This window comes from Condylura cristata, unplaced genomic scaffold, assembly GCF_000260355.1.
Source record: "Condylura cristata isolate star-nosed mole 26May11 unplaced genomic scaffold, ConCri1.0 scaffold00001, whole genome shotgun sequence".
Classification (NCBI taxonomy): domain Eukaryota; kingdom Metazoa; phylum Chordata; class Mammalia; order Eulipotyphla; family Talpidae; genus Condylura; species Condylura cristata.
Genome location: NW_004567102.1, coordinates 74,918,004 through 74,939,584, shown reverse-complemented (window position 1 = coordinate 74,939,584; position 21,581 = coordinate 74,918,004). Strand labels below are relative to the sequence as shown.

The window sequence follows — 21,581 nt, the reverse complement described above, 5'->3', positions numbered from 1 at the left end:
AACTCATGCGGAAGTGGCTTTAGCTTCTCAGTGTAGTGCTTTAACCCGCTGAAAGAAATTGACATTTGTACACAGCAATGTTGGTCATTTAATGGAACAATATTTCCTAACGGCATTTATTTTCTACCCAGGAAGCGTCAAGACAATCATGCCCATGAAAACTCTATACCATGCAGGTAATTATTACATTTTTATTTGTCCCCAAAATGTTTTGTTTACCATATTATGAAGCTTATATAGCTGTTTTATTTAGATGCACTTTTCAATTTTTTCCAAATTTCTGTAACAACCATTGATTGTTATAGCCTTAGTTTAGCTCTGTTGGTCATTCCTTTTAAACTCTACAATAGATCTATGTCTTATACCAACATCATGTAAAATAGATATAACAATTTCTATGAATATGTTGTTTCATACACTGATAAACATTGCATAGTGGATTTTTGCACTAACCTATACAATGTATCTTTAAAGAAAAATGTAGGACAATGAAAAAGTTCAGTTAGAGGTAGCTATACATTTATTTTAATAAAGACTTTAAAATCTTGAGTTTTTATAGATAGTTTCTATCAGAATTTTCCTTTGAATAGCTTTCTAACCAAAATGAAGAGCCTTTAAAAGGATGACCAAAATTTAAGCATTGAAGAGATTTATGATATGACTTACTACTCAACTTGAATTAATACCTTTAATTATGAAATTAATGTATCAGTTCAAAATAGAATTCCTCAGAGTAAAAATCAGGTTGAATTTACATAATTTCAGGCATATTATTTATAATTGGGCTTGGTTTCTTGCTTGATAACTGTTATGACAATCTCATTGTGTTTCCTTTTCTTTCAGATGATTTTATCTTAGGGAAACTGGCAATTGAACTTTGCTCTAGTTGATGGGCAAAAGTTCTCCTAGACTATTCATCATCCCAACTGCATCCTAGCTGAATATATTCAAATGTCCTAAGAAATCTTTATAGATTTGCACTTAGCTTTTGGAGAGACATTTCTTTCTACAATGGAGAGAACTGTGTTATAGCCCTGGTCACAGGACATGGCCATCTGATGCCCACAGACTCCGGGTGGGTGTGGAAGGTCCCAAAGAGAAGGTGCACTAAGCAAGTTTGCAGACACCCTGGAACATGGAAGCAAGCAAGTTTTGAAAAGCACAGCTTTGAAGACACTCCATGAGTCTGCAGGGCTCGCAAGCGAACTAGCACTTAAGACCTTGTGTAACAAAATGGAGAGTGTGGACACAGCTCTAGGACAAAAAGCTACCTCAAGGTCTGGAGAAACTGATAAAGGTAGATGGAGACAGGAACAATCAGCTGTTATTAAGATGAGCACTTTTGGCAGTCAAGAAGGACAGCGGCCGCCACAAATAGATCCTGAGCAAATCGGAAACACGGTATCAGCACAACTCTTTGGTTCGGGGAAGCTGGCCTCACCCAGCGAAGTGGCACAGCAGGCCACAGAGAAGCAATACCCACCGCACCGCCCTAGCCCCTACTCATGCCAACATTCACTCTCCTTCCCTCAGCACTCATTGCCACAGGGGGTCATGCACAGCAACAAGCCACACCAGAGCCTTGAAGGCCCTCCATGGCTTTACCCTGGCCCGTTGCCATCTGTTGCTTCTGAGGACTTATTTTCTTTTCCTATCCCTGGCCACAGTGGTGGTTATCCCAGAAAAAAGATTTCAAGTCTGAACCCTGCTTATAGCCAATACTCCCAGAAAAGTATCGAACAGCCAGAAGATGCTCACAAGAAAGAGCACAAACCCAAAAAGCCCGGCAAGTACATTTGCCCTTACTGCAGCAGGGCGTGTGCCAAACCAAGCGTACTGAAAAAACACATCCGGTCTCACACTGGTGAGCGGCCATATCCATGTATACCTTGTGGTTTCTCTTTCAAGACAAAGAGCAATTTGTACAAACACAGGAAGTCGCATGCCCATGCAATTAAGGCAGGATTAGTCCCTTTCACAGAGTCAGCTGTATCTAAATTGGACCTCGAGGCCGGTTTTATTGATGTAGAAGCAGAAATACATTCAGATGGTGAACAGAGTACAGACACGGATGAGGAGAGTTCTTTATTTGTGGAGGCTTCTGACAAAATGAGTCCTGGCCCACCAATCCCCTTGGAGATCGCCAGCAGAGGTGGCTATCATGGGTCATTGGAAGAATCATTTGGAGGTCCAATGAAGGTGCCCATTTTGATCATTCCTAAAAGTGGGATTCCTTTACCTAATGACAGCTCTCAATATATTGGCCCTGACATGCTACCAAATCCATCGTTAAATACTAAGGCTGATGACTCTCACACAGTTAAACAGAGACTTGCACTAAGACTGTCAGAGAAAAAAGGACAAGATTCTGAGCCATCTCTCAACCTTCTGAGCCCACACAGTAAAGGAAGCACTGACTCTGGTTACTTTTCCCGCTCAGAAAGTGCAGAGCAGCAGATCAGTCCTCCAAACACAAATGCAAAGTCTTACGAAGAAATCATCTTTGGCAAATACTGCCGGCTCAGTCCAAGAAATACACTCAGTGTCACTACCACCAGTCAAGAGCGTGCCACGATGGGCAGAAAGAACATGATGGAATCATTACCTCACGTAAACACCAGGCTAGACGTCAAGATATTTGAAGATCCCATTTCACAGCTGATCCCAAGTAAGGGAGAAGTGGACCCCAGTCAAGCAGGCATGCTGAAATCCACTAAATTCAATGAGTCGAGACAACCCCAAATTATTCCATCATCTGTCAGGAATGAAGGAAAACTGTATCCAGCAAACTTCCAAGGCAGTAACCCAGTGCTCTTAGAAGCTCCTGTAGACTCTTCACCCCTTATTAGAAGCAACTCCATGCCAACTTCGTCAGCAACTAATTTAAGCATCCCTCCTTCTTTGAGAGGAAGTCACTCATTTGATGAAAGGATGACTGGTTCAGATGATGTGTTCTACCCGGGAACTGTTGGAATACCCCCTCAGCGCATGCTGAGAAGACAGGCAGCATTTGAGCTGCCTTCGGTACAGGAGGGTCACGTAGAGGCAGAACACCATGGCCGGATATCAAAGAGTACTGCAGGTTCATCCTTGAAGGAAAAGAAATTAATTCCTGCTGACAGGGCTGGTTACGACTATGAGGTTGGCCGGAAACCCTTTAAGAAGTGGGAAGAGACTGAAACACCAAAGCAAAACTACAGGGACATCTCTTGCTTAAGTTCATTAAAACATGGTGGAGAATATTTCATAGATCCCTCTGCACCACAGCAGGGAGCGCCAACCCTGTTTGGAACTACGTGTGAAAACAGAAAACGCCGGAAAGAGAAGAGTGTTGGGGACGAGGAAGACACACCAATGATCTGCAGCAGCGTTGTCAGCACCCCCATAGGAATAGTGACTTCAGATTATGACCCTAAATTGCAGGTGCAGGAAGGACTAAGGAGTGGGTTCCCTATGGCTGGATATGAGAACCTTTCTCATGGCCACTTGGAGCGCTTCGAACCATGTCGACCTCAGTTGCAATCGGGAAGTCCATCCCTTGGGTCAGAGGAGTCAACCTCTGCCACTGATTCCGACAAGATGTCAGAACTAGGGGGCAGGAAACCCCCTGGGAATGTGATTTCAGTGATCCAGCACACAAACTCACTGAGTCGACCCAATTCTTTTGAAAGATCGGAGTCTGCTGAACTCATGGCTGGTGCACAAGACAAAGCCTCTTCCCCTTCTGAGACCTGCGACAGTGAGATCTCAGAAGCCCCCGTGAGCCCAGAGTGGGCACCAGCGGGGGAGAGTGCAGAGAGTGGGGGGAAGCCCTCTCCTTCACAGCAGGTCCAGCAGCCGTCCTATCACACACAACCCAGGCTGGTTCGCCAGCACAACATTCAGGTTCCTGAAATTCGAGTGACCGAAGAGCCAGACAAACCAGAGAAGGAGAAAGAAACCCAGAACAAAGAACCAGAAAAGCCAGTGGAGGAATTCCAGTGGCCCCAGAGAAGTGAGACGCTCTCCCAGCTACCAGCTGAGAAGCTGCCACCCAAAAAGAAGCGTCTGCGACTTGCCGATATGGAACACTCCTCAGGGGAATCCAGTTTTGAGTCCACGGGTACCGGGCTCTCTCGCAGCCCCAGCCAGGAAAGCAACTTGTCCCATAGCTCCAGCTTTTCGATGTCTTTTGAAAGAGAAGAAACCATAAAGCTTTCTGCTCCTTCCAAGCACGATGAGTTTGGAAAGCATTCAGAGTTTTTAACTGTCCCTGCTGGTTCGTACTCCTTGTCTGTTCCCGGTCACCATCACCAGAAAGAGATGCGACGCTGCTCGTCTGAACAGATGCCATGTCCTCACCCAGCTGAAGTGCCGGAAATTCGGAGCAAATCTTTCGACTATGGGAACCTGTCTCATGCTCCGGTGGCAGGGGCACCTGCTTCCACGTTGTCCCCATCGCGGGAGAGGAAGAAATGCTTTCTGGTGCGGCAGGCATCCTTCAGCGGTTCTCCGGAGATCGCCCAGGGGGATGTCGGGGCCGATCTGAGTGTAAAGCAGGAACAGATGGAGCACCTGCATGCTGGCCTGAGGTCTGCGTGGCACCATGCCCCGTGCCCCCTGCTCCCTCCTCTCCAGGCAGAGGACCCAGGGAAGCAGGTCGTGGGTCCCTGTGCCCAGATGAGTGCAGGGCCACTCCCCCTAGCCCAACAACAGATCCCACACATGGACAGTCAGGAGTCACTGAGAAATCCCTTGATTCAGCCAACGTCCTATATTCCTAGCAAGCACTTGTCTGAACAGCCACACTTATTTCCACATCAAGAGTCTATCCCATTTTCCCCAATCCAGAATGCCTTGTTTCCGTTCCAGTATCCCACCGTCTGCATGGTTCATTTGCCAGCTCAGCAGCCTCCCTGGTGGCAGGCTCATTTTCCCCATCCCCTTGCTCAACACCCTCAGAAGAACTATGGCAAGCCTTCTTTCCAGGCAGAAATTCATCCTACCTATCCCTTAGAGCACATTGCAGAGCACACTGGAAAGAAACCCGCTGAATATGCACACACAAAAGAGCAACCTTATCCATGTTATTCAGGAACATCAGCGCTACACTCTAAGAACCTGCTTCCAAAGTTTCCATCGAACCAGAACACCATGTCAGCTGATGCTCCCTCTGAGCAGGTTCTTCAAGGAGATTTTGCCTCAGCCAACACCGGGTCTGTACAGTCCTTACCGGGAACTGTGGTTCCGGTTCGGATCCAGACCCACGTACCATCCTATGGGAGTGTCATGTACACGAGCATTTCTCAGATTCTTGGGCAGAACAGTCCTGCCATTGTCATATGTAAAGTTGATGAAAATGTGACCCAGAGAACGCTGGTAACCAATGCAGCCATGCAAGGGATAGGATTCAACATCGCCCAGGTGTTGGGGCAGCAGGCAGGCTTGGAAAAATACCCCCTCTGGAAAGTACCTCAGACCCTCCCTCTGGACTTAGAATCCTCTATCCCCTTGTGTCTGCCGTCCACCTCTGACAGTGTCGCCACCCTGGGAGGCAGCAAGCGGATGCTCTCTCCAGCCAGCAGCTTAGAGCTCTTCATGGAAACAAAGCAGCAGAAGAGGGTCAAAGAAGAAAAGATGTATGGACAGATTGTGGAGGAGCTTAGCGCGGTGGAGCTGACCAGCTCAGATATCAAGAAGGATCTCTCCCGCCCACAGAAGCCCCAGCTGGTTCGACAAGGTTGTGCTTCTGAACCAAAGGATGGCTCACAGTCGGGGTCATCTTCCTTCTCTTCGCTGTCCCCCTCCTCCTCTCAAGACCACCCACCGGCCAGCACGCCCTTGAGGGAGCCATTCCAGCCCAGCTCCAGGGCACCGCTTCTGGGGCAGAAGTCCAGTGGGCCCTCGGAAAGTAGAGAGTCCTCGGATGAGTTAGATATTGATGAGACAGCATCTGATATGAGCATGAGCCCACAGAGCTCCTCATTGCCAGCAGGAGATGGTCAGCTGGAAGAGCAAAGAAAGGTCCAGAAGCTGCCTGTTGGCATGCTGGTGCACATGGCTTCAGGCCCAAGTGGGAAAATGGCAAACTCAACTCTTCTTTTCACGGATGTGGCAGATTTCCAGCAGATTCTTCAATTCCCCAGTCTGCGGACAACAACTACTGTGAGTTGGTGCTTCTTGAATTATACAAAACCCAATTATGTGCAACAGGCCACCTTCAAATCCTCGGTTTATGCTTCATGGTGCATTAGTTCCTGTAACCCAAACCCATCAGGATTGAACACCAAAACAACTCTGGCTCTTCTGAGGTCCAAGCAAAAAATCACCGCAGAAATTTATACTTTGGCTGCTATGCACAGGCCTGGAACCGGAAAGCTTACGTCATCAAGTGCTTGGAAGCAGTTTGCTCAGGTAACTGATGTTGTTTCTGAAAGTATTCTGGGATGCAGATTTGATTGCTGGGTTAAATACACAGTGAGGGATATGCAGCTTAAAAATTACAAGAAAAATGTAGGTTGGACTTGGGGAAGTCCTCTGCCTGGCCCATGAGGGATAGAAACTGCCTCCATGAACTTCATTATGGGAATGAGGAAAATCCATACACAGAGTGGCTCCCCCAGGTGATGTGCTGGTCCAGGACAAACACAATTTCTCTGGGCTCTTCTCCTTTCTAACCCATGTCAGGGACCTCAGATGTTGACTTTCCCTGTGATGTGAGGTATTCAGGCAATGGAAAAAAAATTGCTAACTTCAGAGGTCTCTGGAAAGACTTTTTGCCAAATTTATCATTTATATCTTTCTCTCAAATTTATTTTCTCAAGTGATTAGCTGATTTGTTCCTGCATGAGCAATTAATGCCTATACCTAACATGATAAAAATGGTAATTAGAGGTACTTTGGAATTTATGTTAAATTGGAAAAGAAGTACATGAAGAATTTAAGAATTTTTTTTTTACTTATTTCATTGACAATTCCTCTTCAATCATTTTTGAGAATATCTGTTTCATTGAAGTTGCTTTAGTTGCAACATTAGAATATACAATATTTTTAAAGTTCTTAATAATATTACAGTGTAAGTGCTAATGGAGTTTTTTTTTTTAATAATATAATAGTTTATTTTTACATCATTCTGTGCCTTTTTCCATCTCAGTTGCAATCCCCTTGGGTTTCCCATCACCAAATCACCCATGTGCCATCACCATAGTCCAGTGCACTTCCCTCCCCCCACTGTTTTTGACCCCACTCCCCACTCCACCCCCGTAAAATGTCTCTGCTATATAGTTCATTATTATTATTTTCTCACCTGGTCCTTTATACTCTAATGGAGTATTTTTAAAGAAGAAAATATTGAATGTATTCTGTAGAAACTCCTATTCTTTTCTGACGATCCCTGTTGCCCTTTATTTTATGTAATCAGTGCATGGCCTTTTAGCATGGAGTTTAATTTTCAGAGTGTGTCTTAGAGAAACCATGAACTGAATCTCTCTTTCTGTCCTACAGATGAAACCCGATGCATCCTTTTTGTTTGGCAGCAAACTAGAGAGGAAGCTAGTAGGAAATATCTTAAAGGAAAGGGGGAAAGGAGATCTTCATGGAGATAAAGATATTGGATCCAAACAAGCAGAGCCAATTCGAATTAAAATCTTTGAAGGAGGGTAAGCAAACATAAGTGCAAGTATAAAGTATTAAGTTATGTCAGAATAGATGGTTTTGAATGTCGGCATGGAAAAAAAAATAGTGTCTGCTCTGTTTGGAAGAGAGAAATAAACTCCTTTTCTATTGTTTCTGAAGTCTGGCTGGTAGTAGATACTGAGTTTGTGCCCTCGTTTTCATGACTTGCTTTTAATGAAAATGCCCTTGTTATATATGGTTTGAGTCTCTGCTTTAAAATTTCATACCTCCAATTTAGTATGAAATGAACTAAATTGGTGGACTCTCAATGTCATTGAAGAATGTTCATTTTTTTTAATATTATAATCATGGGCATTTGTTCTATTATTGGGCATACTTTTACTCAAAGCTTACAAAAATGCAGTCATGTATACTCATATATATTGCTAGAAATTTGTGAGTTAATTTGTTTGTTTTATTGCTTTTATTATTACCTAAATTCCAGACTTGGGATTTTATCAGTCCATCAATGTCCTCTTACTATTCCAGGATGTAGTTCAGGACACATTTGCAATCAGTTGTCATCTTTTCCCAAATTTCCGCTTGTCTGTGATTATTTCTCTTTCTTTAGGATTTAGAAGAAAAAATATTCTGAGTTGTACAAACTCATGTAATAGGCTTCATTGATTTGTTATCTTAATAAGAAAAATTACCCATATATGTAAATTTTTATTTTGATAAAGTCATGTCTTCGATCTATGTTGATTAAAAAAAAAAAGCCCAGGCTTTTGTTTAAAAAAAAAAAAAATTAAAGTACATTTAACCATATCAGGGGGTTAAAGAGGTAATTAGCCTATCTCTACAGCAGGCCTCTTTTATACAGATTTCCAGAGCATGAACATATTCTAATTATATTTGAAGGACAAAATAGAATTACCTGTTTGACTGTGGCAGGATGAGTTCTAGTCATGTGAAATACCAACTTCTCACATAATTTGGAGATGGATTAAAGGTGCCTCCCTCTTCGATTTGGTCTCATTGGATAGATGCCTAGTAGTTTTGCCACCAAAGATACACTTGTGTAGAGTGATGGGGTCGTCTCAGGATTTTTTTACATCCCTTATCTTTTAACACAAACCAGGGAAATACAGATGTTATCTTTTTCCCAGTACTGAGCGGTCCTTGTGACTGAACCAAGCCCCTCACACTCAGCAGCCCTTGGGCTCAGCAAGTGAGATCATCATAATTCCTGTGTGGTTTGGGATACAGTGAAAAAGCATAGGTGAATGTTGTGTTGCTGCGTTCGATGATCCTGAGGGATTGTGGCCACATATCATTTCCTCCTCATTTCAGTATTCCCCTCTTGTCTGTTCTGTCAGTTCTTCATCTGTGCCCCAACTTCCGCCTGAGGCTGACCATTTCTAGCAATGTGCTACCACCTCTTACGGTTTTGATCACTGCAAAGAGATCACCTAAAAAATGGATATTGTTGGCCAAATTCTTAAATGAATGTGTTTCTTTTAATCTAACTGATATAATTAGTAATGCCATTAAGTGCATCCTCCTATTATTTTTCAAAATCCATAATTCTCATATCAAGTAAATTCATGGGTCTGTGAACTATTGAATGGTAAATATTTTATCTGTACAAATTTTTCCAACTAATAGGTATATGTTACACAAAATTGTACTGTATTTCATTCTGAAGCAGCTAACCAGCTAAGACATTACAAAAAACTTATTTGAAAATAAAATGCATTTCCCATCAACCATGATGGTGGGCCACAGTATCCTTTCCTGAAGAAATCTAGCTTGCTATAAAATTATTTATTTTTATATTCCTTAAGCTGTTTCCTTTAGCTAGGGACAGAGAATAATGAAAAAAAGGTGAAAATATTTGGTATTTTTAGGTTATTTTCTACTACATTATAAAAGACATTGAGATAAAAAATAAAGTTCAAAATAGTTTGAAAAAATACTGATGTTGAAGTGCCTTATAAATGGGAAAGGTTTAAAGGAGCTAAAAGCATGCATGATTTCTATTGATATTTTTTTAAAGATTTATTTATTTATGCATACAAGAATTGGGGTACAGGCCAGAGGTGGGGGAGGTGAGAGGATTCACCAGAAACAGAGTGGGGAGCAGAAGAGGAAGGTCTACTAAAGTACACTGAAGAGGGGAACAGCACAGGAGAGGTCTGCAGTACCATGTGGGTCACCTTCCTGGCCAGAGGTCAAACTTGTGTCAGTGGCTTCGGATAGTACTGTGCTTTAATCCATTGTACCACCTGAGAAGACCCTCTATTCACATTTTCGATGCTACATAATTCTCACCTGGATTGGTGCTGACCAAAATGTCTATAATGTTAAATTTAAATAGCATCTCTGGTATAGTCGGTATTTACATACATGCATGGATTTTTCTCTCTTAGAAATCCTCAGTGAATTAGACATGTAAAGTAGAGCTTATATTTATTCTTGATGCTGGAATAGCTAGTACAAAATGGAGAAGTCTGCAGTGCTCTTAAAATCTAAAAAAAAAAAAAAAAAAAAAAAACCTGGCTTTAAGCCAGTTCACAGTAAATGATGGTATTTTGTATATTAGTTTACCCTTTTCTTACTCTCAAAAGAAATGTCTTTCCAAGAATGATCTAAAACCCATTAATTGTAGACTGGCTGTGATTTAAGAGATGATGATATTTATTGATTCTTCTGTGGAGTGCTGTACTGTGATAGATTAGGTTTCATTGTAATCTAAACAAAATGTGATGGGTTGAGCACTGGATCAGTTTCCCCCTTGATTATCCCAGTGAATACCTAACTTTGTTCATCGAACTGATTGGATTAAACTAAATGACCTCAGACATCCCTTCAAACCTCTCCATTAATTTCTTTCAGAACCAAATGCAGATTTTATTGGAAAAATAGAATCTCTCGTTTTTGTTATATAACAGTCCCTTTCAGACTTCACTTTAGTACAGACTCATGGTCCTTGGGAAGAGCAGATCAAATATGTAGACAACAGTTGGTGAGCTCAGTTCAGCCTGCGAAAGCTGGAAATGGCTGAGGCTTCTTCATGCCAGCATTGTAAAAATAGAGTGGAGAGTTGCAATGGAGAATTCTATTGTCAGTTATGTTTATTTCAGCAAATTTACAAGGGTATGTGTGTTGTACATACATGTTGTGGAAGAAGAATGCTAACAAATGATGCTTGATGGCTTGAATATGGTAGAATACCTTTTTGGATGTTTCTGGTTGGTGGTTATTGTGGAGTCTGAAAGGATTGAAGTGTGATTCTGTAACTCTGTGAGGCTTATATAAGCCCACTTGAATGTCTACACCAAGTCCCTGTGTTTACATTACATGGACTAGGCATTTTCATTTTGGACTCCATGTAGAAAAAAAAATGCATTTTGTTTACCATGCCAAACCTGTTATCTAATTTTTTCAGGCATCTGCTGCATGAATGTCATCAGCTTCATAGAACTAAAGTTGGATTATTGTTTGTGAAAAACCTTCATAAAAAGTTGCCACTTAAGTAATTAGCTTTTGCTTTGATATATAACTTGCTAAAGTATTTGAAAATACCCTGGGATCCTTTTTGAAAACAGGTATAAATCAAATGAAGATTATGTATATGTCAGAGGACGAGGACGTGGAAAGTATATTTGTGAAGAATGTGGGATTCGCTGTAAGAAGCCAAGCATGCTGAAAAAGCACATTCGTACCCATACTGATGTCCGGCCCTATGTGTGCAAGTTGTGTAACTTCGCCTTCAAAACGAAAGGTACGGGTCTGGTTTTTTCTAAAGAAAAAAATGTTATGGCTCCTTTGAATTCTGAAGACACTACTTAATGTTGTTTGTGAAAGTATGATACCACGGCTTGCATTTTCTACCTCATGTTAGTGATTAAAGGATGTGCATGAGACAGCAAGTCTCCTTTTATGACCTAAGTAAGGGTTGTAAATGTAGGTACAGGACAGTTGTCTCCAAAGGAAGTGGCTAAGAATTTCCTGGAGCACTATTACTTTGTGTTGGAAATGCTATATGGTCTAGATAATCTTTGCACCAGCCCTGAAGCTGTGCAGGGAGAGAATCCATACATTCGCATTAGAAAAGCCAAGTAGAAGATAGGAAGAAAACATGTGCTGTGGTCAGTTTCAAGATTATAAATAATGTAGAGACCCACAGACTCCCAGGTGGTCCCACTGAGCACACTTGCTTTAATTATGCATAGACTTTTGATAGTCTGTGTTCTGTGTATTTATCAACACAGAGACAGTTTCTTACTCTCAGGCTACAGTTGTTAATCTTACAAAGCTAGGACTACCTCAAAATGCTACTTTTTTTTAAAATCTGTTTTGAACCTAAAGATGTGTATTAAAATATTTTACAGAAGACAGTTGTTTTGATTATATTTTTGCCATTTTATAAAATCATGAACATGTTCATAATGCAGTGTTCTGAGAATACAAACAGTAGTGGGTTAGAGGTGGTTTGGTCTTTGTGGAATTACCTTTGTAGAAGTGCTATACCATTGGATTCTCTAAGCAAGACACCCCCTTACTTACCTCATAGCTGCTTTAAATTTGCATACCAATGAGCCTACTTCACTACCCATCAAGAAAAATAAATATCAAATAAAATAATCTTTGGTAGGGAAATGTGTCTGGTTTTGCTTATAACCCAAATCCTAAATTAATTACCTGTTTTGGTTTGTCGGAAGTATAAATGTATAGATGGTCTCTCAGCATGTTCTGTTTCTTCTTTATGTCTGTATTACAGCATGCCTCTTTCTTTGAAACCAGGAAAAGAGGGTGGTGAGGGGAATATTGTTCATTTGCATTTCAAAAGCGATAACCATCAAATCCTTTAAATACCATCAACTCTCCCACAATCAAGCTTTTTATATAGACCCTCACTGAGAGAGATACCCTGGGAGTTAAGAAAATATAAACTTTGGTTTTAGGAAATACTGCAAATCTGTCAGTCATGAAAACTGATCAGTCTTCATTGGGCATGAGTTAGCTGTGGATTTAGCTGTGTAAAACACTGGGTGAGAAACATCACATTGCTAGAATTTCTTTTGTTTTCTAATCAAATGAACTGGACTGTGAACCATCTTCCTGGAGTTTTAGCAGGATATGATCTATTCTTGGTCATTCCAGGAGTTTCCTTGCCATCATCTGGGAGTGTACAGCTGTCTCAGAATCTTAAAATGACTCAATGAATGTGGGGAAGCCTGTACCAATTATCCCTTCCAGCTGACATGCCTGTTGTCAGGCTCTGTCATCGGAGTGTGGAGCTGGTGCCTACCTGTGGAGCGGTGCCCTCTCCATGCTTGGGGACTCTGCCCCTGGTATCCTGCCCCCCTCTTTGCTGTAATCCTCAGGAAGCTCAAGAGTTATCATAAACTAAAACCAGGATGGGGTTGTTTCGGAACAAGATCTCTAACTGTAACTCTACCCTAGCCATCAGAGCCCAGAGCTTGACCTCCCCCTTGAAATAGGTGGAGTGAAAATTGAGGAGAAACACATACTGATGTCAAAATAAATCATCTTGACACATCTGACTACACACCCATCCATATTGTAGATGACTTGTTCCCTTGCAAGAAACCTATTAATTTATACCTCTTTATATTTACACATTTTAGAATTCTTGGTGACCTACCTATCAAAATATGGAGATCTTCAGAAAAATTGTAGATATAAATGTTTGATAGGTAAGCGCAATAGGGAGCAAATTAGTTCTGTTTGGCGTTATCAAAATAGCATATAAAATTATATATATATACATATATATATATACAGTGTTAAGTAAAATATATATATATATATACAGTGTTAAGTAAAAATAAATACAAGTAAAATAATAAATAATAGCGTCCCAGTATAGAATTATATATCGTGTATTACATTAAAAGTAAGATAATCACCCCTACAAAGGAACTAGACTATTTCAGAAAGCAAGAATTTCCACCTAAATTTAGTGAGCCTGCTCTCAAAAATACCACATTTGCTGATAAATTGCTAAATCACCATCAAAGGGGATAGATAACATGACCCTTGCAACTGAATTCTTGGATCTTTTCTCACAAATAAGTATATACGTATGTATGTATGTCTATGTATTGTGTGTATAGATGATATAAAATTATGTGTATATATATATGTAATTTCATAAATCCTATGTCAAAGTTGATTAAATTAGTATTTTCCTTATTCTCACATTCCCATAGTGATTATATAAAGCTATAGAAAACACTCATGCACATAGATATGGATATATATAATTGTGTGTGGCCATGTCACCATCACGATACATAATTAACATTAAAAAAAAAACTTTCTTTTTCCTTAAAGCAACAGGAGTTTCAAGATAAATAACAAGAAACTTTAGAAAACTTTAAAAATTAGAAATTGCTGCTGCAAAATTTGTTGATAGATGCAGAGAAAATAATATTCTTATAAATAGTGAGCTAAATATTTGCATCTTTGAACTCATTTATGGGTGATCCTAACATCAGTCTGGATATCCAGACTGTGTATTTTATACATACACACACACACACACACACACACACACACATATGTATATATAATGTCTTTACTTGCATATGTTTTACGTCAGGTGTTGTCCCATAGAATTCCTACCACCAACTCATCTGTGCACCAGCACCTCAGTCCCTTATGCTCTTCCCACCAGTGTTCTGTATCTTCTCCCTTCCCTCTGCCCTGCAGAATGTCTCTGATTTATAATTGTCATCTTATTTTCTTTAGTTTTGTCGTATTGATTTTTTCAGAGGTTATTTTTTCCCTGATCCCTTACTTGATTTCCCTATATTCCTCCTATAAGTGAAACCATCCAATATTTTTTCTTTTTCCTTCTGGATATCCTTTTTTTTTTTCTGGCTAGTGAGATTCTTCCAAGTTTTATCCGTATCTATCATTGCCAGAAAATCTGGGGTCTGGTGGATGGTGATTGTATTCACCTTGGTGATAGGGAGTCCAAAGAATTTGACCCTTTGGGGCCAAAGGTACTACCTGCCATCTCAACTGGGGAAGCCTGGGATTCCCAGTCCTGCTCTTTCAGCCTTTTTCAGATAAAGAACACTTGAGAAAAGATACAAAGATAAAAGCACTGATATCATATCCTCACAAGCTAGATTTTTCCCTCTTATGCTGGAGTTAGTGAATAGAGACAAATATAGGTTATCTCTTCATGTAGAATTTGGGAGCAATTATCACATTTTGGTAACCAATATTTGGGACGGTGGGCTGTGTTTTCCAGGAAATCTAACGAAGCATATGAAATCTAAGGCACACATGAAGAAATGCCTGGAGCTCGGAGTCTCCATGACATCAGTGGATGATACAGAAACTGAGGAAGCAGGTATTTCATAATTTAGTTGACTGGTCTTTACACTAAGCTTTGTGACCCTGGTGGTAAGTAAGCTTAGGTATTTTCAAGAAACTGATCCCATTTCATTTTATTAAAAAACTAAATATAGAAAATAAGTCCAACATATTGAATTACTTGAAACCAACTGAGAAGTAAAAAAGGCACTTCAGTTCAGATTGAGGGGGGAAAGGCTTTACTGTGAAAATGCTTCACAGTAATTTAATTGCCCTTGCATTTTGATGTATATTTAAATTTTAATGTTATGTATTTTAAATTTTATGAAAATTTTTCAAAAAATTGAAAAGCATTTTAATATGACATTTTTCCTGTTAAGAGGGGATTAGTAGAAAAATAATCCATCATTAACCCCAATAGAAAACCTGAGGGTCAGCTGAGCCTCCTCAGATAGACCACAGGTACACAAACTTACCTGTTGAGAGAGGTCATTGCTTTTCTTTTTTCTCCGACATTATCATTAACAACATTACATATCCATTTGTTGAGATTTTTCTACACATAGAGTGATGGCTGAGATATCAGGTCTCCTTCCAGAGTCCTCATGGTAGGGTAAGATAGAACCAGAGAGGTTAAGATCAGAGAGCTAAGAACCATTTCTGGGTCGTCGTAGGGGTAGAATCCCATGATACAGGAGTTACAGAAATTCAAAAATAGAACATGTTCTGGGGCTGGAGGGTTAAGGGAGACTCTTGGAATGATGGTGCCTAAATTAGCTCTAAACTTACTATTTGGATCTTGATCACTACTGTCCCTGTTAAATTGTTTCAGAAACAATGGAAGATTTGCACAAAGCAACTGAGAAGCATAGCATGTCCAGCATTTCAACTGATCATCAGTTCTCAGATGCTGAAGAATCAGATGGTGAGGATGGAGATGACAATGATGATGATGATGAAGATGATGATGACTTTGATGACCAGGGAGATTTGACACCAAAAACAAGATCAAGAAGCACCAGCCCTCAGCCGCCTAGATTCTCCTCCTTGCCTGTGAACGTTGGCGCCATACCCCACGGGGTCCCCACAGATAGTTCCCTGGGGCATTCTTCATTGATCAGCTATTTGGTTACTCTGCCAAGTATTCAGGTTACTCAGCTTATGACACCAAGTGACTCATGTGAAGACACCCAAATGACAGAATACCAGAGGTTATTCCAGAGCAAAAGTACAGACTCAGAACCAGACAAGGACAGGCTAGACATCCCTAGCTGTATGGATGAAGAATACATGTTATCTTCAGAGCCAAGCTCCTCTCCGAGAGACTTCTCTCCCTCAAGCCGCCATTCTTCTCCAGGCTATGATTCTTCACCTTGTCGAGATAATTCACCAAAGAGGTATCTGATACCCAAAGGTGATTTATCACCCAGAAGACATTTATCACCTAGGAGAGATCTGTCACCCATGAGACATCTTTCACCAAGGAAGGAAGCTGCATTGAGAAGAGAGATGTCACAAAGTGATATTTCTCCAAGAAGACATTTGTCCCCAAGGAGGCCAGTGTCACCTGGGAAAGATATCGCAGCAAGAAGAGACCTTTCTCCCAGAAGAGAGAGAAGATACATTACCACCATAAGAGCACCATCTCCCAGAAGGGCTTTATACCATAACCCACCATTGCCCATGGGGCAGTATTTGCAAGCAGAGCCAATTGTATTGGGGCCGCCCGTAAGTATAATTAGCTTTCTCTTTCTAGTATATACATTGGAGCCAATTGGTAACAGTTCGTATGAAATTCACTATAGCATGGGTATCTGTCATTGAAGGGAGTGGATTTGGTTCTGAAAATGGCAGGAAGATGTTTTTTATCACATGCTATTGTCAGTAATAGGGCTGTGGCATTGCCCCCAGCTGGTGTCACGGCAGAGCAATAGTGCATCTCCAGCTTAACAGGGGAGGCCTTCTTAATGCTTTCCAAGCTTAATTAATTGTAGACATGAGCTGAATGAAACCTTTTCATCAATTGAGAATGTGAAATGACTATATACACTGATGGTCTTAGGGACTTTAGGCATCTGGTAGATCACTCTTTGCTAGGTAAGGATTCTGATTCAGGTGTTAGCCATGGCTTTTAATAACTTGCCCACAGTGAGCAGACATGGGACACTTGTGAGGGACTGGTGAGAGCCAAATGGGCTCCTTGGCAGGTTGGTAAAGCAAGAACATAGAAGCTTTCTGTTCTTATCATTACCACTACCTCCTGCTACCTAGTGCTCTTGTTCAGTGAGGCAGGGGGCCCGGTGAGAGTGTGAAGTTGGGGAAGACAAGGAAGAAAGAATCAAAGGCAATTACTATGTTATGCTTATGTTCTTTACAGTAACAGCAGTAGTAATCATGGATTGGTGTGATTATCTTCAAAGATTATTGTAGGCATTAGCAGCCCTGCTACCATAATAGTTGTTTAATGGAGGAAGCATACATTTTTCTGAACCGGTAGGATTATAAGATGGATTTTTGATAGCACTCAAGTGATTCATTCTCATACCAAGGAATTCTCACATTACCTAGTTTATGCAGTGCTGGCGGTTATAGGATTGATGATGACATGATTTCTCCTATACTTCCAGAATAAGTCATTTGTTTCTAGTTTGAATAAGACATAGTCTGGAGCAAAAGTAAGGGCCAGCCTTGGCACAGAGTAGCACAGGCACATCTCTTAGTCATCCTGAGCCCACCTCACTCTCTGAATAAAACCAGAGGATATCTTGAGTTGCAAAACTGAAATACCCTTGAAGTAAATTGAAACATTTTTTGCATTTCCTGGTTATTATCACACTTGATAGGTTTCCATCTTTCAGATCTTGAGTTCTCTAAAAATCAAAAATGAACTGAAGTCATATGATAATTCATCAAAAGAATCACAGTAGCTAAAACCTGATGGTCTCATTACAATCTGATAACCTCTTAGTCTAAATTGCATTTGCTAAAGAAAGAATATTAGAAAATAGGTTTTCTATGATCAGGATTGGAACAATGATCTCTGGAATTCTGAACCAAAATGTTAAGTTTCCTTAGTTCATCAATTGCCAAGACGACATTTAGTGGGGATAGTAATATAAAAGAGAAACTAAGACACTAACATAGGTTGCCAACTCTACAGTGGAATATGGGTTGTAGCTGCCATTTCAAGTGAAATGTTTAACATTAACTACTTCTCTGATGGATAGTTTCTGTACAAGACAGACCTATAGTTGGGACTTGAGGAAGAAGCTGGTCTTCTTCCTGTTGTGTCTCTGAAAGGAGTACCCCCTTTGGCCCTGGTTTGCACCGTAATGAGCTACCACCACGTGGTCATCTGTCCTGTGGAATGTTGGCTTTTGAAAGCCAGTTTTAAAGCATGCCACTCAGCAGCAGTTAAGACAAAACATCTTTCAAATCTGCCTAGGATATCAACAGATGGTAATCATTTTACTTTCTTTTGCATTTAGACACAGCTATCTATAGTGTTTTACGGTTTTTTTGCCTTTTTTTTTTCTTTTGCCCTGTGAACTTTTTCCTGGTAATTATCCATTATTCTCTTTTCATTCTCTCTTATGAAAAATAACGAACTGAAATGTGTCTCTGTACCCAGTGGAAACACACTGCATGTTTTATCACATTGCTGTTTAAAAACAAAAGTAACTGTTCACAAACTGACAGCTTCTTTCAAGGATTATGAGACACTGACAGATCTCTTGTCTTGAGCCATGAAAAATGGGTAAAAGAATGAGGTCGTTTTCAAGTGTTTGGAGGAAGTGAGGAGATGAAATAACTTGACTTACCCAGGAAGAGCAGTGGGTCCTAAATGCTGTACTCTCTGTTTCCCTGTGCAGAACTTAAGAAGAGGATTATTACCTCAGGTTCCTTACTTCAGTCTCTATGGAGACCAAGAAGGTGCTTACGAACATCCAGGCTCCAGCCTTTTCCCTGAGGGTCCTAATGACTATGTCTTCAGTCATCTTCCACTCCACTCCCAGCAGCAAGTGCGCGCTCCTATCCCCATGGTGCCAGTTGGTGGGATCCAAATGGTTCACTCCATGCCGCCGGTCCTTTCCGGCTTCCATCCTCCACCCACTTTGCCTCTGCCAATGGAAGGCTCTGAGGAGAAGAAAGGAGCTTCCGGGGAGCCCTTCGCTAAGGAGCCCTACGTTAATTCGAAGCAGCCTGAGAAGCGACCCCCTCACAGCTTGCAGTCATCTGGGCCTCCTAGCACCCCCTCCTCTCCGCGGCTGTTGATGAAGCAGAGCACTTCGGAAGACAGCCTAAATGCCACCGAGAGGGAGCAGGAGGAAAACATACAGACTTGCACGAAAGCCATCGCCTCGCTCCGGATTGCCACAGAAGAGGCTGCTCTGCTCGGGGCAGATCAGCCAGCACGGGCCCAGGAGGCTGGTCAGAAACCCTTGGAAAATGCACATGTTAGCATCAGACACTTTAGTGGGCCTGAGCCAGGTCAGCCCTGTCCCTCAGCTCCCCACCCTGACTTGCATGATGGTGAAAAGGACAATTTTGGTTCATCACAGACTGCACTAGCTCACTCCGCGTTTTTCATCAAGAGTTGTGTGGAGGACGTAGCGCCGGGCTTTCGAGGCGGCAAAGAATTCCCGTCGAGCACAGAGGCAAGCGAAGACCCTTCTTCGGAAAAGAGTCAGCTACATTGATCTAAGATGCATGGAGACTTTCATTTCCACATTTTCCCATTTTGTTTTTGTTTTTCTAGAAATAGAGGTAATCGAGTTTATAGCATGCCTGTCCTCAGTTACAGTAGTTTGCTATTATATATACTTTTGTTATCTCAAAGGAATTAGGTAAATTAACAAGTCATCATGAGCCTGACCAAAACAAAATTTGAAATTAACCTACTGGGTCTGGTACTTTTAAAATTGTACAGATGTTTGTGCCTTTTCTTTACTTTGCTTATATTCTTATAAGCATTTTTTAGCAGTAATTTGTACATATTTTAGAATTTGTGTATCTGCTTTGTAATAAATGTAATTTCTTTCCTTTTTTGGACACTTGGATCTAAATGATGTAAAGCAAAACAGCATCAATATATATGTGAGGTTGCACTAAAACATATTTTTATATGATTAAAACTGAACAGCTTTTATGTACAGCTCTGATTCTGTAATACTAATATTTATTTACTTTGTTTCATAAATTGTACATTTTTTCTTAATGTTGTGGATTGCTTTTCTATGTGAAGCATGGAATTTACTGTTGCATAACTAGAACAAAAATGTATATTGTAAACAAGATATTTAAACTAGAGTATCTTATTCTGCACTTAGGCATTAGTTTTAAAAAAAGATAAAAGGATGTATCAGTCAGTTCTTAACTCTTGTAAATTTTTTTGTCTCGTTTGCTGAATTGACTATAACTTAAGTGCTGATTGTGATTTTAAACTGATAGTACCGTAAAGCATTAAAGTAAACAATGTGCTATTGTGAGTTTTTTCAAAGCTTTATAAATCAGTTATAAATAATATTAAAAGTATTTGGTCTTATGTGAACATGTTGCTCTATATACTCATCTGAAGATATGGGAAAACATTCCGCCCCGTGTAAATATGTACAAGTGCATCACTGGTACAATTTTATGTAACTAGGTTGGACACTAGGGTGCCACAGACCTATGCTAGGGTATCTTTACAAAGTAACAAAGCACATGGGACTGTATAGAGCTTGGTTATCGGCCGGCCCGGTGGCTTGGCAGGCAGTGCTGTGCGCTGCCCCTGGAGGAGACCTGGGCTTGGGCATCTCCTTGGTTCTTGCTGCACAAGATGGCGACTGGCGAGAAGGCTACTACAGAGGGCTCACGCTTGGACTCTGAGGGGCGGGTGTGGAAGCGGGGAGGGGCATGGAGATCAGCTCACCAGCCCTTCCTGTCAGCCAGTCCACGTGGGAACAGGGTTGACATCAGCTTTAGGGGAAGCCACTTTACCCTTTTGCAAAGGGGAAGAGTGTCGCACTCCTGGCTATCTCAGGGGGAATGGGGGCATAAGTCACTAGGGGAAAAGAACTCGTGGGAGGATGACGTGTATATAGCATTCAGAATGGGCTTTGGTTAGTGCTGAAGGTGGGCAGAGCGTTTGTAGGTCCAGAGAACAGAAGAAGAGGAGGGGGACAAGAGTACGTGCACACACACGCACACACACAATCTGGGTTATCTTTGTGCTCTATAGTGGATTATAATTCTGTGAAACCAAGTTTGTATATTGAATTACATTAAGGAGTGTTCTTTAAAAGAGAAATAAATATACAATTACATGCTTGAGGTGTCTAGTTTTTATGTGTCATAGAATTTTAATCTCCCAATTTTGCTTCTAAGAAATTTTGAGCTCCCGACATACCATCTGTGCTTTTTTAATTGCTAGGCTCTGCCCCCCCACCCCCACCCCCCGAAGTGTGCCGAGGATGACTGCTTTTAACAAGTGAAAAGGCAGTCGCGGGCTTCCATATGTCATTCAGTTAGAACCATGGTCACCAGACTGAGCTTTGGAAATCAACTCTAGAACCTAAGCATGAACATGGGCTGGTTACTCCGTATCTGAAAACAGACACGAATTTGCACACACCTGTGAATTTCCA

At 41.1% G+C, this 21,581-nt stretch overlaps 1 protein-coding gene across 1 annotated transcript in view; it reads left to right on the top strand.

The window, feature by feature from the left end:
* The window catches only part of HIVEP2 (human immunodeficiency virus type I enhancer binding protein 2), a 26,569-nt gene extending 5,304 nt beyond the window's left edge, over positions 1-21,265 (top strand). Inside the window, exons 2-8 of the mRNA XM_004673904.2 lie at positions 132-176; positions 844-6,393; positions 7,483-7,637; positions 11,205-11,380; positions 14,888-14,989; positions 15,785-16,680; positions 18,825-21,265. Of these exons, the coding sequence (XP_004673961.1) occupies positions 1,234-6,393; positions 7,483-7,637; positions 11,205-11,380; positions 14,888-14,989; positions 15,785-16,680; positions 18,825-19,652 (7,317 nt within the window). The 5' untranslated portion in view covers positions 132-176; positions 844-1,233 and the 3' untranslated portion in view covers positions 19,653-21,265. The remainder of the gene's footprint in view (positions 1-131; positions 177-843; positions 6,394-7,482; positions 7,638-11,204; positions 11,381-14,887; positions 14,990-15,784; positions 16,681-18,824) is intronic.
* Positions 21,266-21,581: the final 316 nt, after the last annotated feature.